This window comes from Octodon degus, unplaced genomic scaffold (genome assembly GCF_000260255.1).
Source record: "Octodon degus isolate 3935 unplaced genomic scaffold, OctDeg1.0 scaffold00157, whole genome shotgun sequence".
Classification (NCBI taxonomy): domain Eukaryota; kingdom Metazoa; phylum Chordata; class Mammalia; order Rodentia; family Octodontidae; genus Octodon; species Octodon degus.
In genome coordinates, this window is record NW_004524733.1 from 6,117,169 (window position 1) to 6,136,139 (window position 18,971).

At 36.7% G+C, this 18,971-nt stretch overlaps 1 protein-coding gene across 4 annotated transcripts in view; it reads left to right on the forward strand.

The window, feature by feature from the left end:
* Nucleotides 1-18,971, forward strand: part of Col4a6 (collagen type IV alpha 6 chain) — a 496,212-nt gene that overhangs the window by 402,668 nt on the left and 74,573 nt on the right. For all 4 annotated transcript variants that reach the window (XM_023702710.1, XM_023702711.1, XM_023702712.1 and 1 more), the window contains exon 5: nucleotides 267-311. In XM_023702710.1, the coding sequence (XP_023558478.1) occupies nucleotides 267-311 (45 nt within the window). The remainder of the gene's footprint in view (nucleotides 1-266; nucleotides 312-18,971) is intronic.

Here is an 18,971-nt window from a genome sequence, read left to right on the forward strand (position 1 = left end):
GAGTTACATGACGTTACAGTACAAGTTCTCATATGTCCTGTGTCTTAATTGACCTTGGAAGGCTAGGGCCAAAATGTTGACTTTCATTGCGGCCCTCCTTTTTCTCTAATTTTGATCTGCAAACTTAGGTTGTTAACCATCCAGAAGACAAGCTTAGTGTTATTACCTTACAACCTAGACTGTTAAGCTTAACCTCACTATCTGAACATGACCAAATCTAATGACCAGCAACTAAATGTGTGTTACATTCCTCTTATTCTTTTTAGGGTCCTGTGGGAGTTCCTGGCTTTCTTGGCATCGATGGGATTCCGGTAAGTGTATCCACAGACGCATTTTTAGTATCACCCTCCAGATCTGCCTAGTAGCTCAGGCACTTGGGCCTTAGTGACGTGCTGTATCATGTGCTTGATTGGAGTCAAGTTGTGAGATATGTGTAGTGTGATTTGAAGGTCAGTAGTCACGTAGTTACCCTTGGACTCAAGTTCAGGTAGCCTACGTCAAATGGTTGTGATGTGGAGTAGCATGTGTATACATAAGAAACCATTACAATCTTAGCCAAATGAATTAGATCTCATTGGTTGAGGGGATCTTTGATTGAAGATGTGGGACTGCTTCTAAGGTGTACAAAAATATCCACAAAAAAGCATGCTCAATGTACAAAACTTAAGATACACAAAATTAGATAGAAAGATTCTAAATGACAACTCAGTACATTTTGTTTCAGTATTTTGTTGTCTTCAGCCTCGCATCATTTCAGAGTAAATTTCTTTTTAGTTTTTATGAAGTAACCACTCCAAAGATCTCTAAGAAGTGGCCTCTTCCACTTGTCTGTAGACCTCTGCTCTGGTGGAGATAAGTGGGGATGTGAAGATTGCAGACATCTCCTTTTCTCATTTCATCAAGTCCAAGATCTGTTTTCCACTTTGATACCACCCTTCAACTTTTGGTAACTTGGTCATTAGATTTGGTCATTTTATGTTATTTAAAGACCTAAGTTGTGAAACTGTGACTAATAATCTAGCAATGTGGTAAGCCCACTGCTGGAGCTCCAATTGTGACATTTCACCAGCCTTTACTATATGTGAAACTTACTATCACTTTTTAGTTCTGTCCTTTTCCACTTCTCTCCATTTTTAATCCTTAGTCTGAACTGTGTTTGTCTTTAACAGTGGTTTTCTATTTTGTTTAAGGAACACCACTCTTGTATGGAAGATCAATGTATAGAAGAGAAGAAAGGGCAACTTGTCTATTCGAGGGAGGCCCTAGAGCCTGCCTTTATTCTTACAACAGCCTCCAGGAGTTTCTTCTGGCCTTATCAAAGCGGTTTGGGAATCCCTAGATGGAACATCTTCTTGTGTTATACTACATAACTAGTGTAAAGGAAGAGAGTTTTAATTCTTTGTGTACCACCAATGTATAGCTATTTCTTGAGCTCTTGCTATGTGCCAACACTCTACTCTGGGGATAGAGAGGGAACATAAAGCTCTGCCCTCAACGGTGTTATTATTCGATCCATTTTCCTCCAGGATTTAGTAGACATTTGTGGATTTGGAGACTAGAAGGCTCATTTCTATTTGCTACATGTATCAAGAGGTCACCCTTCAAATTTCTATATTGTATTCAATTACAGTCTGAAAATGTCCAAATAGGTTAGTGGGAAAACAAAGTAAATGGAGTTGACTACTTCTTGGCATTTTGAGGGGCTGCATTCCTATGTCCACATGAGCCAGAATCTCTACTCACAGTATGACTTTCCTCAGAACCAGGGATGAGGGAAACTAGCAAACTGTAGGAAGTTTCTGCCATTCCTCCTGACTTCACCAGAGATGAATGGCTCATTTAGAGCTTGCATGTTCATTTCCTAACTCCTGTAGTCTCTTTTTAATCTGACCTGGAAGTAAGCAAGTACTATGAAATCCAGTGGTTGTTGCTAAATCTAAACTTGAACACCACCATCATACTCCACACCACAGTCCAGCTGGGCTTCTCTTCCCTCAACTTTTGGCCAAGAAAGTCCTAGAGCTTGAAGAAATTGATCATTTCTCTTTGGCTCTTCATCCTTTGGGAAAAAGAGTTATAACACACACACCTCCTGGCTCTTCCCCTGGTCTAACATCTTCTGTGTTTTCTTGGACTTTTGAGTATTCTATCTTCAGAGTCCAAGCTTCTGTATTACATGAAATCCTTCTCCTTTATTCTTTCCTTCTGTTCCTAATCAAGAAGTATGTATTGGGTACCTCCTCTTGAGTGCTTATTGGCTCCTTCATTCTCTAAGAGTCTAGGATTCCTTTGTGTCTGTCTCATGTACTGTGGTTCTTCATTCCATAGAGCCCCATAGTATCTGCTGATTGTCTCATATGATAGACTCATCTGGTTCCTTGAGAGCACAGATTATGTCTTCTGCTTCTCCCAGATGCCCAAGGATGAGTTCAACATATAATAGGAAAGCTAAAAAGGCTTGAAGGATGAACTTGAAACTCTAGGACCTATAGAAGCAACAGTTCTCACACTGGCAGGACTCTCTTACTCAGGAAAACACAGACAGGATAGGCACAGATTACCTATTTTGCTCAATTTTTGGCGGGAAGTTTTAAGCAGTTTTTCTGAGACAACTTCCATAACACATATTATGAAGCTGGATCGCTGAATGGATATGGTTTTCCTCTTAATATTGCTGATCACTACTATATGTGCCATTGGTTTGGGTTCTTAAAGTCCTCTTTTGCTGTAATGTGGATGACTTCAATGTAAGTGAAAGAGCAGTCATTCTATAGTAAGCTAATGTTTTGCACTGAGATGCACAGCAACAACTGGAGAAGGGGAACAAACAAGTATTCATTAACATACAGCTCAAGCAAAGTAGAATAGTGCCTGTGGGGTTGTGGCTTTAATGATATCCCAGTTGTGAGTTGAACCTGTTGGCAGCCACAAGACATGTGTGTTCATCAAATGTTTTAAGTTCAAATAAGTTGGGAGCAAAAGTTTTCAAATTGTACTTTATGATTTCTATTTATCTTTTCGTGAGGAGTCAGTCTCAAATATTTCCCTGCCTAGACGAATGAATAGGCACATTAGATTTCTATTCTCAAAGTAGACAAAAACTATTCATCAAATTCAATCTTTCTCTTTGCAAACAGGTTCTGAGATCACTACTTCTCTAGAATACAGCAGAGCCTCCTGGTCTGAATAGTCATTCTCTAGTTGTTATATAGAAACATGGTTTCCTTCCTCAAAGAGCTACACTCTTGAAAAGGTGGTCTACACATATGTAAAATAATTCATTATCAGAAAAAGGGAAAATAATCAGATATTTTGTGGTACTGAAAACTGAGAAGACTTGCCTGGGAGAAAAAAGGTTTGCCATTTATTGAGCTCCTCCATGGTAAATCTAATTTCTTGATTTTTTTTTATTTATGTTTTTGGTACAGGCTCTTGCTACACAGCTTGGATTCATGGTGATCCTCTTGTTTTTAGCCTTTCCAGTGCTGGGGTTGTAGGCATGTGCCACCACCACCACAATTGGTTGTTGGCCCAGCACACCCCGGGGACAGGGCGAGCATGGCATGTAGTGCCAGGGATCAAACCCTGGTCCCTGAGTTTGCCTAAGCAGGTGCTTAGTGCACTGAGCTATCTCTCTTGCCCAACTGTATTGATTTTTAATGTTGATTAAAACCCTAGAAAGGCATTATTCATCACCATTTCACAGGTGATAGAACTGAAGTTCCAGATGGGGTAATAGCAAAACTGGAACTGGAACATAAGTCTAACTGGATCAAAACATGCACTATCCACCATTCCATCATATCAGCTAGATAAGAAACAGTTGACAGGTCTGAGTTCAAGGTAAACTGTAAAGAGTGAAGGAGCAAACAGGTATCCCTGGACTCCTAGAGAGGAAACATCAAAAGTTTGGATGAAAAAAGTAGAGAGAGACTGAGCTCAAATTTTAAAATGTGGATACAAAAATGTAATCCAGACAAAGGTCATGATGTCTATCAGAACCAAGTATTAGGAGTAAGGAAAAGTCTTGGAAGTGATTCTCCCTGTTGTCTTGCCTTAATTTATTCCTGCTACCACTAGAGAGACAAACAACACCTAGAAAGGTTACCTGGGTTATGATAGAGTGATGATTAAGATCTCAATAGGAAAGAAGCATTGCATACAAAGAGTTAATCTACATAGGCTAAATGAAGAGTACACTTGAAGGCTATGAGCAGAATTAAAGAAACAACAGTGGATAGTCCAAAGGTTAAAATACAGAATCATAACACTAGAAAACAGTAAAATCTAGAGTTGTGGAATAGCTGTTGCCCAGGTGGATCTAAGACTGTAGAGAAACTTGACTATTAATAAGAAATGTAAGAAAGGAGACAAGCCCTGGATGAAATAAACAAAATAAAGTAAATAAACAAATTATGTTCTTTCTCCTCCTCCAATCTCCAGCCTGTTCCCAAATACAACTGGGAAACAGAAGGAAAGGGAGTCTGATTGGTACTGTCCATAGAGGCCAACCACCAAGGACACAGATCTGGGGATTCTCAGGGCAAAGCCCAATAATTATCCCAGTTGATTAAAAAGATGAAGACTCTAATAACAACATCACTTTCCACAGCATAGCTAGAAATCATCTCCTTAATTTGCAAAGGCACAGATTTTTGGAAGCTTATTACAGTGACAAATCTGACAGTTCCCCCTGTATTTATGATTCCACAAATCCAGTAATCCAGGCTCACTTTTGAATTAACAGTCTGTGTACTTTCTATAATGACAATAACAAAAAAAGGAAATAGACCTCTAGGGAGCATTTTCTCTCTAAGAATTTTGCAAAAGGTTGTTTCCTCCAAAACAGAAATCCTCCTTATTGACAGGGAATACATGGCAAGAACTCCAATGGATACCTGAACCCATGCTTATATTTAATGAAACTATAATTTAATGCCTTTTCTTTGCTAAAGAAGCACCTATCATGTACTGTATCATAACTTTTGCTGTGTAGGGTGTTATTGTCAAGCTAGCAGAGTTCTTCTTTCTTCACAGTTTCAAAGAAGAGTGATTCTTAGCATATGTCTCAGTTACTTTCTGTTGGTGGGACATAATACCTGAGGTCCACAACTTAAAGGAGGAAAGGTTTACTTTGTTTTAAATTTAATATTATTGGTACAGTTTTGATAGACATAATGATCACATTCATCATATGAATCCTCTCTTCTCCCATAAAATCTTCTTCTTCCTCCTTATTTACAAAAACTTTCCTTCAGTTTTTTTCTTTCAATATTCTTTTTTCCCTTCTGCTTCCCTTCCCATTCCCTTCTTCCCTCCCTTGTTCCCCTTCTCATTTGAGCATTTTCTTCCTATTTCCCAATATCTATCTTCAACTTTAATTACACTTTTGGTTTCTCACACACAAAAAAAACATATTTAAACACATGTGTTCATTTATTTCATTTAAAGGCATGGTATCAACGAAGGCAGGAGACAGGAAAAGGAGTGTTGTGGGACTGTCCTGCAACAATGTTGTATATGGTCAGATTTCTGGACTTGCGTAAACATATATAATTATTTTTTCCCATTTTAAAATATATTTTAGGGGGGCCAGCCCTAGCTCAGTTCTTTAAGTGGCTGCTTCCACAATGCTGGCAGCCTCAGTTTGCTGTAGTTCGATCCCCACAACACTCCAGCCATGCAAAAGTGCCCTGAAGACATTCAAGGAGCAAAACACACACACACACACACACACACACACACACACAAAATATATATATATATATATATATATATATTTTAATTATTTAAATTGTTTGTCATATTCTGTAGGGACTCAACTTTTAACATATCAATACTTGATGAAAAATACCTGTTCCATGTTATGCCTAAGATGTTTGATATTCAGACAGATAGTGAGGTTAAGCTTAACAGCCTAGGTTGTATGGTAATAACAATAAGCTTCTCTTCTGGAGGATTTACAACCTAAGTTTTCAGATCAAAAATTTGAGGAAAACAAAGGCTGCAAAGAAAGCCAACATTTTGGCCCTAGCCTTCCAAGGTCCATTAAGACTCAGGACACATGAGAACCTGTACTGTAACATCATGTAACTCAGTAGTGTCCCAAATTTTCAGATCAAGGAGATTATGGGGGCTTAAGAGGAAAATGATCGATGATGTAGAGTGTGCCCAAGGAAAGTGACATGGAGAGAAAACATTCTCTCAGGCTTTCACAGAAAGCAAATTGGCCAAGCAATGGCCATGACTCATCCACATGGCTGTCACTGACAAAGGATTTACAATTTGAGGTACAGGATCTCAGGATAAATCCTGAGGGGATTTCACCGACCTTGTCAGATCCAAAAGCTACAATTCTTGTTACATGGGTTTTGCTCTATCTTGGTCTTAACCATCCAGCAGAAAAGTATAAAAACGAAGTACAAGAAATAAAGCCATGTTGTTATGTTGAGCTGTAGGGGACTCAGGTCAACAACTTTTGACATTGCCAGTCAAGTGGAAGACCCAGTACTATTATGGACTACTGGACTTTTTTGGAATATTTTGCTGAGTTCACATACCTATAATATTTAAACGATGGAACTAAACAAGAAAAGGAGAAATTGATGAATAACCATTCTGTATCTGTGTATTCAAAATGTTTAGAATAGATATATAGCTGCGTTCTCTTAATTCAAGGAATAGAGGAATTTGTTCTAATAGTGTTTGTAAATAGGATATCATGCCTGCATCTTGTACAACAAATAACCACTAGGAAGGCAGTATGCAATGTGTTAATTATTGGAACTCTCCTACCAATTCGATCTGAAACTGTCTCATTGCTACTTATTTCTCAATAAAATTATGGAAAAAATAAAGGCATGGTATCAAGATGCATCCATTTATCTAAAAATATTTCAAGTTTATTCTTCTTTATGGCAGAGTAGTACTCCATTGTATGTAAAAACCATATCTTCTGTATCTATTCATCTGTTGTTGGACATCAAGGCTGTTTTCAAGATTTAGTTATTACAAAATGTGGTGCTATAAATATGGGTGTTTATATATCAGTATGGCATGATGCATTATAGATATTTTAAGAAGATAAGAAGAAACAGAATAATTGAGTCAAATGGAACACCTAATTTTAGTCTTTTAAGGAATCACCATGAGGATTTCCATTTTTGTTGTACCAATTTACACTACCATCAACAATGGAAAAATGTTCCTTTTCCCCAGAACCTTCCCAGCATTTGGTAGTGGTTTCTTCATGACAACCATTGTTTCTGGAATGAGATGAAATCTCATGTTGTTTTACTTTTCATTTATCAAATTACCAGTGATGCTGAACATATTTTCAAGTATTTATTTGCTGTTTGTACTTTGTCATCTAAGAAATACGTGTTTATTTCATATACTCATATTTTTTTGTTTTTACTTTATTTTTACACATACAGATTGGTTTAGGCTTTGGTCTCTGCCCATATACCTCTGATAGTAAGTGGGGATCAGTAATGAAGCAAATCTTGTTCTCTGAAAAGCAGTGTCTCAGTGTTTGTTCATATAAGCAGCCTTCAGGTCCTTGGCTTGAGGACTGGATGGGCCTTTAAAGGGGTTGCAAAGAAATGCTGGTAGCTTTCTTTTCTGGAAGATGTTTGCTTTTTCTTTTGTATATAAATGTAGGAAAACAGTCTACATTACCAGGGCCACCTCTTCAGAAATGTTCAGTTCCAGACAGCATGCCTACATTCTAAAAAAGTACCAAAATCTTGTATTAAATGTTGTTTGCCTATACTGCCTTGAGGGACTTACCAGTTAACTCCTTTTCCTGAAAACTGCATATAATATGTTCATTTTTTCAGTCTTTAAATTTGGGGATCTGATATTTTTACTTCTTTTATTATTCTATTTATTAGTAGTTTGAGGCATGGCTCCTAAATTTTTTTCCAATTCTGTGGGTTGTCTCATCATTCTCTTGTTGGTTTATTTTGCTGTGCAGAAGCTTTTTTATAAGATCCCAGTTGTTGATTCTTTACAATATTTCTTATGCAATAATGCTTTTGTTCATAAAGTCTTTCCTACACCTATATCTTCAAAAGGGGAATTAGAGGGGTAGAGGGGGAATGAAGGAAGTGAAAAGAAAGAATAATGAGAAAAGAAAGAAAAATGGAAACAAAGCTTTTGTAAATAAGGAAGGGAAGAGGTATTCAAAGGAGAGTAAGAGAATGGAAACAAAAAGAATCAAGTATCATTTACAAGTATAAATTCCCTATAATGAATATCAACATTATGTATACCTAAAAAACTACCAATAAACTTAAAGAGTCCCACTTATTCTATCTTCCAGCATATTTAGTGTTTCTGTTTTAATATTTATATCTTTGATACATTTTGATTTTAGTTTAATGCCTGGTGTGAGATATGGGTCTATGTTTAATCCTCAGCATTATGGAAAAACAGTTTTTCCAGCACCATTTATTAGAGAGGCTGTAATTCAGTCAGTGAAAGTGTTTGTCCGTTTTGTCAAAGATAAGTTACCTGAGTATATTTGGAGTTTTTTCTGCATCTTCTAATCTGTTCTGTTGGTCATTAGGTCTATTTTTTGGTACCATGCTGCTTTTGTCATAGTAGCTTTGCAGTATAATTTAAAGTAAGAGAATGGGATGCCCCCTCCCTTGCCTTTGTAGCCCAGAACTGTTTTTGCTGTTCTAGGTCTCTTCTGGCTCCAAATGAATTTTAAGACTTTTTCTATTTCTGTAAGGTATATTATTAGAATTTTTATCACAATTACATTCAATTTTATACTAGTTTTTACAATATGATATACAGATTGTAAAATGTATGAACATTTTTACAATATATGTTTTCTGCCAATATAAGAACAGGCAATCACTCTCCATTATTTGATGTCCTCTTTGATCTCATGTTTCATAGTACTGTAGTTTTCAATGTAAAGTTCTTTAACTTCCTTTATTTGACTCCTAAGTAGTTCACTCTTCTTGATGCTATTGTGAAAGGTTGTTTCCCTAATTTCTTTCACAGTGAGATTTTTATTTGTGAACAGGAATGTTATTGATTTTTGAGTACTGATTTTTTATTATGCTATGATACAGGATTTGACTATTCAATCTAAAAGTCTTTCAGTGAAGTTTTGGGGTCTTCTGTGTAGAGAATCATGTCATGCTCAAAAAATTATAATTTAATTTCTCTTTTCTGAAACTTATTCCTTTTAGTTCTCTCTCTTGCCAAATTTCTCTGGTTAATGCTTCCAGAACAACATTGAATAGGAATGTTGACAGTGGGCCTTCTTGTTTTGTTCCTGATTTTAGATTGAAATCTTTCAATTTCTGACCATTTAATATGATGTTAGCTGTTGGTTTGTCATTTATGGCCCTTATTTCATTGAACTGAAGACCATATATCCAATTTTTATAGGATTTTGTCATGAATGAGTATAGAACTTGTAAAACACTTGTTCTGCATCTATTGACAGGATGTGGTTTTTGTCCTTGATTTTGTTAATGTGGTGTATTTAATTTCTCAATTTGCACAAGTTAAATCATCCCTGTATCCTTGGGATGAATCTTATTTGGTCATGGTGTACAATGTTCTTAATGATTTGCTGCATTCTATTTTCCAGTATCTTACTAAGGATTTTTCATCTATGTTCATTAGGGAGATTGGCCTGTAGTTGTTCTTTTGGGTTGGATCCTTCTCTGGTTTTGGCATAAGGGTAAGTTTTCTTGCTTCAGGGAATGATTTAAGAAGTACTGATGCCCTTCCCATTTCATTAAAATGTTTGAAGAGTGGTAGCATTAGTTCTTCTCTAAAGAACTTACACATCTTGTTAGAGTACAGGTTCTTGAAGAAGGCATTAATGATTTGGATTTCTGCACGATCTGTTTTGATTTCACCCTTTTTCATGATTTGCATATTTTCCTTCTTTGTTTTGATAAAATTGTTTAAGGGTGTGTCTATTTTATTTAATCTTTCAAAGAAATTGCTCTTAGATTTATTAATTCTTTATATTATTGTCTTAGTCTCAATTGCATCAATTTATCCTCTGATATTTATAATTTCCTCCAATGTATTCACTTTGGGTTTAACTTGCTCTTCCTCTTCTAGAAGCTTGAATTTCAACATCAGGATATTTATTTAAGGTCACTCTGTTTCTCTGATGTGTGGATTCACCACAAAAAAATTCCCACAAAGAACTGCTTTCATTGCATCCTGTAAGTTACAACATTTTGTATTGGCATTATTGCCTAATCATAGAAAGTGCCTAAATTATTCTTTCATTTCATCTGTGACCTTTGGTTGTTCTGGTGGATGCTAATTTCCATATGTTTATGCAGTTTTTCTGGTTTATTTTGCAACTGATTTCCAATTTCATTGCACTATGATCTGTTAATATGCATGAAATAATTTAAATTACTTTGCATTTACTTAAGTATGTCCTATGAGCTAGTATATGGTCTACTTTGGGGAAAGTACCATGTACAGCAGAGAAGAATACAAATTCTGTTGTTGTTGGGTAAAACACTATAAGCATCTCCTAAGTCCATTTGTTCAAAATTTGGTTCAGCTCTGATATTTCTATTATTTTTTTCTAGTTGATCTGGCTATCAGTGACAGTGGAGTATAGAGGTCCCCTTAACAACTGTATCAGAGTTTATTTCATCTTCCATATGCATTTATTGTCTGAATTTGTTTCATAAAATCTATTTCTCATGTTGTGCGTTCTTGGTTTCCATTATTCTCCTACGATCCTCTTTTTAAAAATATTGTCTACTCTAGATTCACTAAATATGTCCTTCATTACGGTCATCTTCATCTTAGTTATCTGTGAAATTATTTCTGCTTTGTTTTCTAAGGAGATTGATTTATCTGCTTTGTTAATTCTTGTACTACCATTTAAGAAGGTTCAGTTGGGTGGCTTTTGATTTCTTCCACCTCAATAGCTCTTGTAATTGCCTTGGTAAAGCTGCAAGTCTGAGGTTGCACCTTGCTTTTGCATCTTCTCATTTTGTTTTTTAAAAATTTGTTTTCTGTGCTGATGCTCCTAAATTGCCTATGGTAATTAGATTTATTACTGAGACCAAAAGCTCCTTAGGAAATGCTTGTTTTTCAGAGATGTCTTCTTGATGTCTCTGGATTTTAGTTTTTGAGTGTGTCCTGTGATACTGCAATTTTAATTTATTAAAAATGAGAATTTGCTGTCTATTTGTCCAAGCATTCAGTTTTTATGGACTATGGTATTATTTATGATGCCATACAATCTCATAATTGGCATATAGTAAAGAACAAAAGAGCACAACTGCGTCACCTTGTCTAAAGTAGTACAATCTGTAATAACACTAATATCATGCATAAGCTAGAAAATGAAAAACTGTTATACCTGTTAATTTGCCATCTTTAAACACAGGTACAAGATTTGTAGTTATATAACAAAATCTTAAATATCAGAAAATTATATACAGTGCATATCCCCTAAGGCTGAGGATATAGCTCAGCAGCACAAGCACCTGTCTGGCAAGTGCAAGATCCTGAGTTTGATTCCCAGTATCCCCCCCAGAAAAATTCCCTTAATAGAGCAATTTTACTCTCAGGGGAGAAAATTTAAAGGGGATAAGGGCAAAATATAGAGAAGTAAATGAAGACAAACAGATCAGAAGCAAGGCTAAAGCACAGAGGAAGCTTCCCTAAGCTTTCATAAACTTGTGAAGGAGACAGGAGGGACAGGAAAAAAAGAAAAACAAAAAAAGGACAAAACTAAACTAAAAACAATTTTTACACTCATAGTGAAACAAAATCAGGAATAAAGAAACAAAGGAATTTCACTGTGACTCCAAGCCTGTGGTCATCCTCTGGGTTTTCCTTGGTGGCCTCTGGAGTCATCTGCCTTCACTGTATCTCTGTAAATTTGAGCCTCCCTCTCATGCCATGAGCAGGTTTGCAGGGAGAAAGTGCAGGTTGCTACGTCTGTTTTTGCACTGAGGTTTGTCTCTTCACTTTCTTGGTGGGATCCAGTTCTACCTTCAGATCTTTTCTGGGTTCCAAGAATCCATCTCTCTCCTTCTTACTTCCCAAAGTTGTTATCTTCTGGTATCTGGATTCTGAGTCTCAGAAAGCCTTATTTGCTGCTAATTACCACTCCATTATATTGCTGGAAGCCTCTAGGAAAGATTTATTTGTGGTCACAGCTATAAACGTTCCAGTCCAAAGTCAGGTGGCTCCAAGGCAGGGTGGCTTACCACAGAGGCATGGTAAATGTTAAATAGTCCATGGCATGGCAGTAGGAAGCAAACAGGGATTAAAAATGAGGGAGGCCGTCTTCTAGGCCACACCCCTCAATAACTCACTTTCTCCAACCAGGCTTCACATGTCACATCACATTTAGCTATAAACTCATCATGCACTAATCAACTGGTGAGTATTGTGCACAATGATGCAGTTACCTCCCAAAAAACCCACCTAGGAGCACATGAGGCTTTGAGGAGACATCTAGATATAAACAATAGAAGCACAGATATTAGCAGCTTAAGCATGTGATTTTTTTTCTATATTAAGTTAAGAATATTTATCTTTTCACTTAGAGGAAACAGCTTCTGTTTTGCACATGTGAGTTGCCTTCATCACTACTTGCTTGTTCTAGGGTCATTATTAAGTAAAATAAGGTTTACTGGTTTACACAAGCCTTATGATCCCATTGTGAGAGTTTATCTGATAACTGAGATGGCTAACATGTAACTAATGGGCATGTAGTGTATACAGGATGGATATGTCAGACAAAGGATGATTACATCTTGGGCGATACCAAGTAGCATAGCATGTGATGTGCAATTTAAACCATAAGAAATATTTATTTCTGTAAGAAAGGACTACTAGGGCTGGGGAGATGGTGCAGTGGAATAAATGCTTCTCTGGCAAGTGCAAAGGCCTGAGTTTAATCCCTAGTTCAGCCAAAAAATAAAAAAGAACTACTAGTGATTTCAAAAGTTCATTTTTGAACACAAGATATCTGTCCCTCATAACATGAAAAATACTCTTTCTAAATTCAATGAGAAACAAAGATAAAATGACAATGAAACAGTTTCAAAAGAGGTAAGTAGTATAGTTACAATAATTAATACATTGCATATTGTTATCTTCTTATTAATTATTCACAGGACAAGATGCAAACATGATATCTTTTTGAAACAATATTAGTACAAAATTTATTCTCAATGAGCTAAGAAAAAGTAGCTACATATCTATCATAACTCTCTTGTGTATACATATATTTTTCTCTTCTTTTCCACAAAAAAACAGTCCTTTACACTTTTGTGAAGTTAGTGACGCATGACACTAGGTTGCCTAGCAACTGATAGCAAAACTTAACTAGACAGGATGCTTATCTCAGGAATGAGGTAGCTTGTTTGCTTTAGGCACTGGGCCAACTCCCACGTACACATATTTGATTGACTTCCTAGCGTTGGTGCTCCCAATATATCCCCCTTTTTCATTTTGTGTTCTCAGAGATGGCTGTTCCACTGCAGTTAGATGAAGCTGTATTTGCAGAAGTCTTTAAAAGAGCTTTTCATACTTGAAACCAGTCTAAAGATTGTAGGTACTCAAATTCAGCAAACAGCCCAATATAATTCCAATAGTCCATAGCAGTAGTGGCTTATCAGCAGAACTGGCAATTGTCAGAAGTTATTCACTTGAGCCTTTTACAGCTCAGCATATTAATGTGGCATTACTTCTTATACCTCATGGTTATACTTTTCTGCTGGATGACTAAGAACAAGTTAAAACAAGACTTATATATCTAAAAATGTAACTTCTGTAACTGACAAGGTCAGTCAAATCCCCTCAGGATTTACCCTGAAACCCTGTACCACAGTTTGTAGATCCTTTTTCACTCTCAGCCATCTGAATGTGTCACAGCCATTGCTTGACGAATTTGCTCTCTGTGAAAGCCTGAGAGAAAGTTTTCTCTCCATGTGACTCTCCTTAGGCACACTATACATCATCGATCACTTTCCTCTGTGGCCCCATAATCTCTTTGATCAGAAAATTTGGGACACCACTGAATTACAGGATGTTACAGTATGGGTTCTCCTATGTCCTCAGTCTTCACTGATCTTGAAAGGTGCTATTTTAAAAGGTATTATTTCTATAGTTTCCCTCTTAGTGTGTTTGTTATCTGTGTAAAGGAATGCTATGGACTTTTGGGTATTGACTTTGTATCCAACTATGCTACTGAATTTGTGTATTAATTCTTGTTGCTTCTTGGTGGAGGTTTTTTAGGTCTTCCAAGTAGAGTATCATGCCATCTTCAAATAATGATAGTTTAACTTCTTCTTTACTTATTCTTATTCCATTTATTTCTCTCTCTTTCCAATGGCTCTAGCAAATGATTCCAGAACTATATTGAATAGAAGTAATGAGAGAGTATATTCTTGTCTTATAAGTGATCTGAGAGTAAAAGATTTCAGTTTTTCCCCATTTAGAATTATGTTGGCCATGTGACTGTCATAGATGGCTTTTGTCAAATTGAGGTAGAGGCCACCTATGCCAATTTTCTGTAGGACTTTGAACAGGATTGAATTTTCAACTTTGTCAAAAGCCTTTCTGCATCACTTGAGATGATCATGCAGTTTTTGAATTTGGCTCTAGTGGCATAGTGTATTACATTTATGGATTGTGTATGTTGCTACATCCTTGCATCCCTGGGATGAATCCTACCTGGTCATGGTGTATAATCTTCTTGATGATTTGCTGTATTCTATTTGCTAGGATTTTACTGAGGATTTTTGCATCTATGTTCATGAGGGAGATTGGCCTGTAGTTCTCTTTTTTACTTACATCTTTCTCTGGTGTTAGTATCAGTATAATACTTGCCTCCAGGAATGTATTATATGGAATGTATTAAATGGAAAAGGACTTGTTTCCTTTTCCATTTCATTGAAGAGTTTGAGGAGTATTGGGATTATATCTTCTGTAAATTTCTTGGAGAACTCAGCTGGAAATTCATCAGTATCTGGACTTCTCTTTGTCAGTAGGTTTTTTATTACAATTAGAATTTCATTGTCTGTTATTAGGTTATTGAGAGTTCTTATATCCTCTTGATTCAGTTTTGGTAATTTGTACTTTTCTAGGAATCTGTTCACTTCCTCTGTGTCTTGGATTCTGTGAGAGTAAAGTGTCTCAAAATTGCTATTGATAATCTTCTGAATTTTCACAGGATCTGTGGTAATTTCACCCTTTTCATTGCTTATCGCTTGAATGTGAGTTTTTCTTCCCTCTTTTTGATGAGACTAGCTAGGGGCTTGTCAATTTTATTTAATCTTTCAAAGAACCAGTTTTTTGATTCATTAATTCTTTGTATTGTTTTCTTCGTCTCGAATGCATTAATTTCTGCCCTAATCTTTATAATTTCCTCCCATGCTTGGCTTTGAGTTTGTTTGCTCTTCTTTTTCTGGATGTTTGAGGTGCATCATTAGGGTATTTATTTGTTTATGCTCTGTTTTCCTAATATTGAGTTCACAGCTATTAATTTCCCTCTAAGAACTGCTTTCATTGCATCCCATAAATTCCGATAAGTTGTGTTTGAATTTCCACTGAATTGTAGATATTGTTTAATTTCTTCTTAAATTTCATCTGTAACCCATTGGTTGCTGAGGAAGGTGTTGTTTAATTTCCATGTATTTGGGGGGTTTTTCTGGTATCTTTTGTCATTTATTTCCAGTTTCCCTGCACTGTGGTCAGACAATATGCATGTGATAATTTCTCTTTTCTTGCGTATACTTATGAATGATCTATGCACTAGTATGTGGCCTAGTCTAGAAAATGTCCCATATGCAGCTCAAGAAAATGTGTATTCACCTGTGGTTGGATGGAACTCTCTGCATATATCTACTAAGTCTATTTGTTCTAAGTTCTGGTTCAGTTCTGGTACATATTTGCTAATTTTTTGTCTGCTTGAACTGTCATTTTGGGATAAGAGGGTAGTCAGATCTCCTGTTAAGATTGTGGTATTGTATATTAGATTTTTCATGTTCATTAAGCTTTGTCTTATATAGTTGGGTGAATCCCTGTTTGGTGCATACATATTTATGAGTGTTACCTCTTCCTCTTGAATTTTTCTCCTAACCAGTATGTAGTTGCCTTCTTTATTTTGTTTGATCATTCTTGGTTTGAAGTTGAGACTGTCTGCAAAAAGGATTGCTACCTCTGCTTTATTCTGAGGGGCTGGTGCATGTAGCATTGTTTTCCATTCTTCGACTTTCAGCCTATGAATTTCTTTATGAGTTAAGTGTGGTTCTTGTATACAAAATACTGTTGGATTTTGCTTCCTAATCCACTGTGCCAGCCTATTTCTTTTAATTGGTGAATTGAGTCCATGTACATTGATGGTTATAATTGAGATGTATTGACTTATGATTGACATGTCATTTACCTGTTGTTGTTTACTCTTGTTCTTCTGTGTTTAATTGTTTGCACTATTTGCTGGGTTCTTTTCATTCTCATTCATAGAGTTGTAGTAATTTTGGTCCCTCTCTAGGATATCTTTTAGTGGTCTGTGTAGGGTTTTCTTTGTCATCATAACATTCTTTTTTTCCATAATTTTATTGATAAACAAATAGCAATGAGACAGTTTCAAATCAAATTGGTAGGACAGTTTCAGTAATTAACACATCGCACACATTCTTCCTAGTGGTTAATTGCTGTACAAGATGCGGACATGATATCCTATTTAGAAACACCATTAGAACAAGTCACTCTATTCATTAAGAAAATGTAACTATATATCTATCCTAACCACTTTGAATACTAACATTCTTTAGTTGTTCTTTGTCATGGAAGTATTCCACTTCTCCATCATATCTGAAAGAGAGTTTTGCAGAGTATAGCAGTCTCGGCTGGAATTCGTTTTCTTGGAGGTGTTGAAGTGCTCTGCTCCATGCTCTTCTTGACTTGATGGTTTGTGAATAGAAATTTGCTGTTATTCTGATGGGTTTTCCTTTAAATGTGATGTTTCTTTTCTCTAGTCGTTTTTAGCATATTGTTCTTTTGCTGGATTTCTGGGATCTTCACTGTTATATGTCTGGGTGTGTTTTCAATTCATTTGATGTTATTTGGAGCTCTATATCCTTTGTTTATCTGAATGTCAGATTGTTTCCCCATATTTGGGAAGTTATTTGCTCTTATTTTTGCCCATATTCTTTTTATGTCATTTGTATTGACTCCTTTCTCATTGATGCTTATTAGTCTTACATTGTTCATCTTTACATCATCTTGCCCATGTTGGATTATTTTTTCCTGCATCCTAGTTGTTCTTAAGAGATCTTTTCAGGTCTGGGGAGATGGCTCAGTGGAATAAGTGCTTCTCTGGCAAGTGCAAAAGCCTGAATTCGATCCCCGGTTCACACACACACACACACACACACACACACACACACACACAGATCTTTCCTTACCTTTTCACTAGCTGTAGAAGTGTCTTCAAGGTCTGAAACTCTATTTTAACTTTCATTCAAATGGTTTTTCTATCTTGTGGTTGAGGTCGTAATTTCCTGTATATCTTTTGAATCTGCTTCATACATTCTGTTTCTTTCCTATATTGGTCATTCCAGGATTCCATCATTATTCTATTCTCCTCTATCTTTTTATCAGTGTCTTCTTTAGAAGTGCTTTGTGGGGCTGGGCAGATGGCTTAGTGGAATAAGTGCTTCCCTGGCAAGCACAAGGGTCTGAGTTCAATCCCTGGTTCTGCCAAAGAAAAAAAAGAAGTGCTTTGTAATTTGTTCATTATAGTTATCATATCTTTTTTGTTTCAGAGCTTATTTCTGATATGATTTACTCTATACCTTTTTGCAGTTGTTTCTTTACTCAGATGGTATTATTTCAGAGATTTCAGGTGTGTGATTTTCAATTTCTTCTAGTCTAGTGTCTCCTGCACTTGTTCTGGGTGGGCTCAGGTCCTGAGAATGCATTTTGCTCCTTCTTTTTGTCATTTTGTATAGCACTGTCTTCTGACATTTGGTGTGGAGCTTTACTGAAGTTATAACCTTATCACGTACTGATATTGTTACCCAAGTGAGATTATGTGGTTAAGGCAGGCACAGTTTTGTATTTAGATAGCAATAGTAATTAGCAACACTAATAATGGGTAGAGAGATTCAGCAGTTCACAAACTTTTGTATCTAATTGGTTTGTATTTAGACACTAAGAGCAAACATTATGCCCGTATAACTAAGCAGATACTAGATTGGGAATTTCTACTTAAATTAGTTCCCCTAAGTTCTGTCTGATCACCTCCACTTTTGTACCTGTTGGCTTCCAGGAAGACAAGTTCACCCTGGTTACCTGTTGCTCCCTCTCTCAATCAAGGGAGAAAGAGAGTAGATGCTCTCATTGATACGGGTTTAGCAATGTGTCTCAGCTTACTGGGTCCAGATCTACCAAGTTCAAACTCATCCAGTTGGGCTTGGCTTGGGTCTGGCTGCTGTGCTGCACTTCTTCTTGCTTAAGCCTGTGGAAGTGGACCTGCTGTGCCTCTCTGGAAAGATGTTCTGCTCCTGGATTAGTTGTGTGTGTCTCACCCCTTGCCTCTGTGCAGGGAGTTCTGCTGCAGGGTTCCACACCAGGCCTGTCTGATGCAGGAGGTTCCAGTGATCACAAGAAAGGCCCACTCACACGCTGGTCCAGGGGGCTGGCTGGAGTACAGTCCAACAAGCAAAAGGTCCCACACATATGCCAGGCCTGGGGGTTGAGTCAAGTTGAATCCATACTTTTCTTTTTAAAGTGTTTAGGAAGAAGTAACAATCTACTATTCATTGACTCTCCCAGGTTTCTCATATTTGTGGTTGTCTCTGCTCAATGTGAAACACACAATTGGCTTTTGCTAAATTTAAAAAGTTGTGTTCTTGGGGCCGGGGAGATGGCTCAGTGGAATAAGCGCTTCCCTGGCAAGCACAAGTCCCTGAGTTCAATCCCTGGTTCCG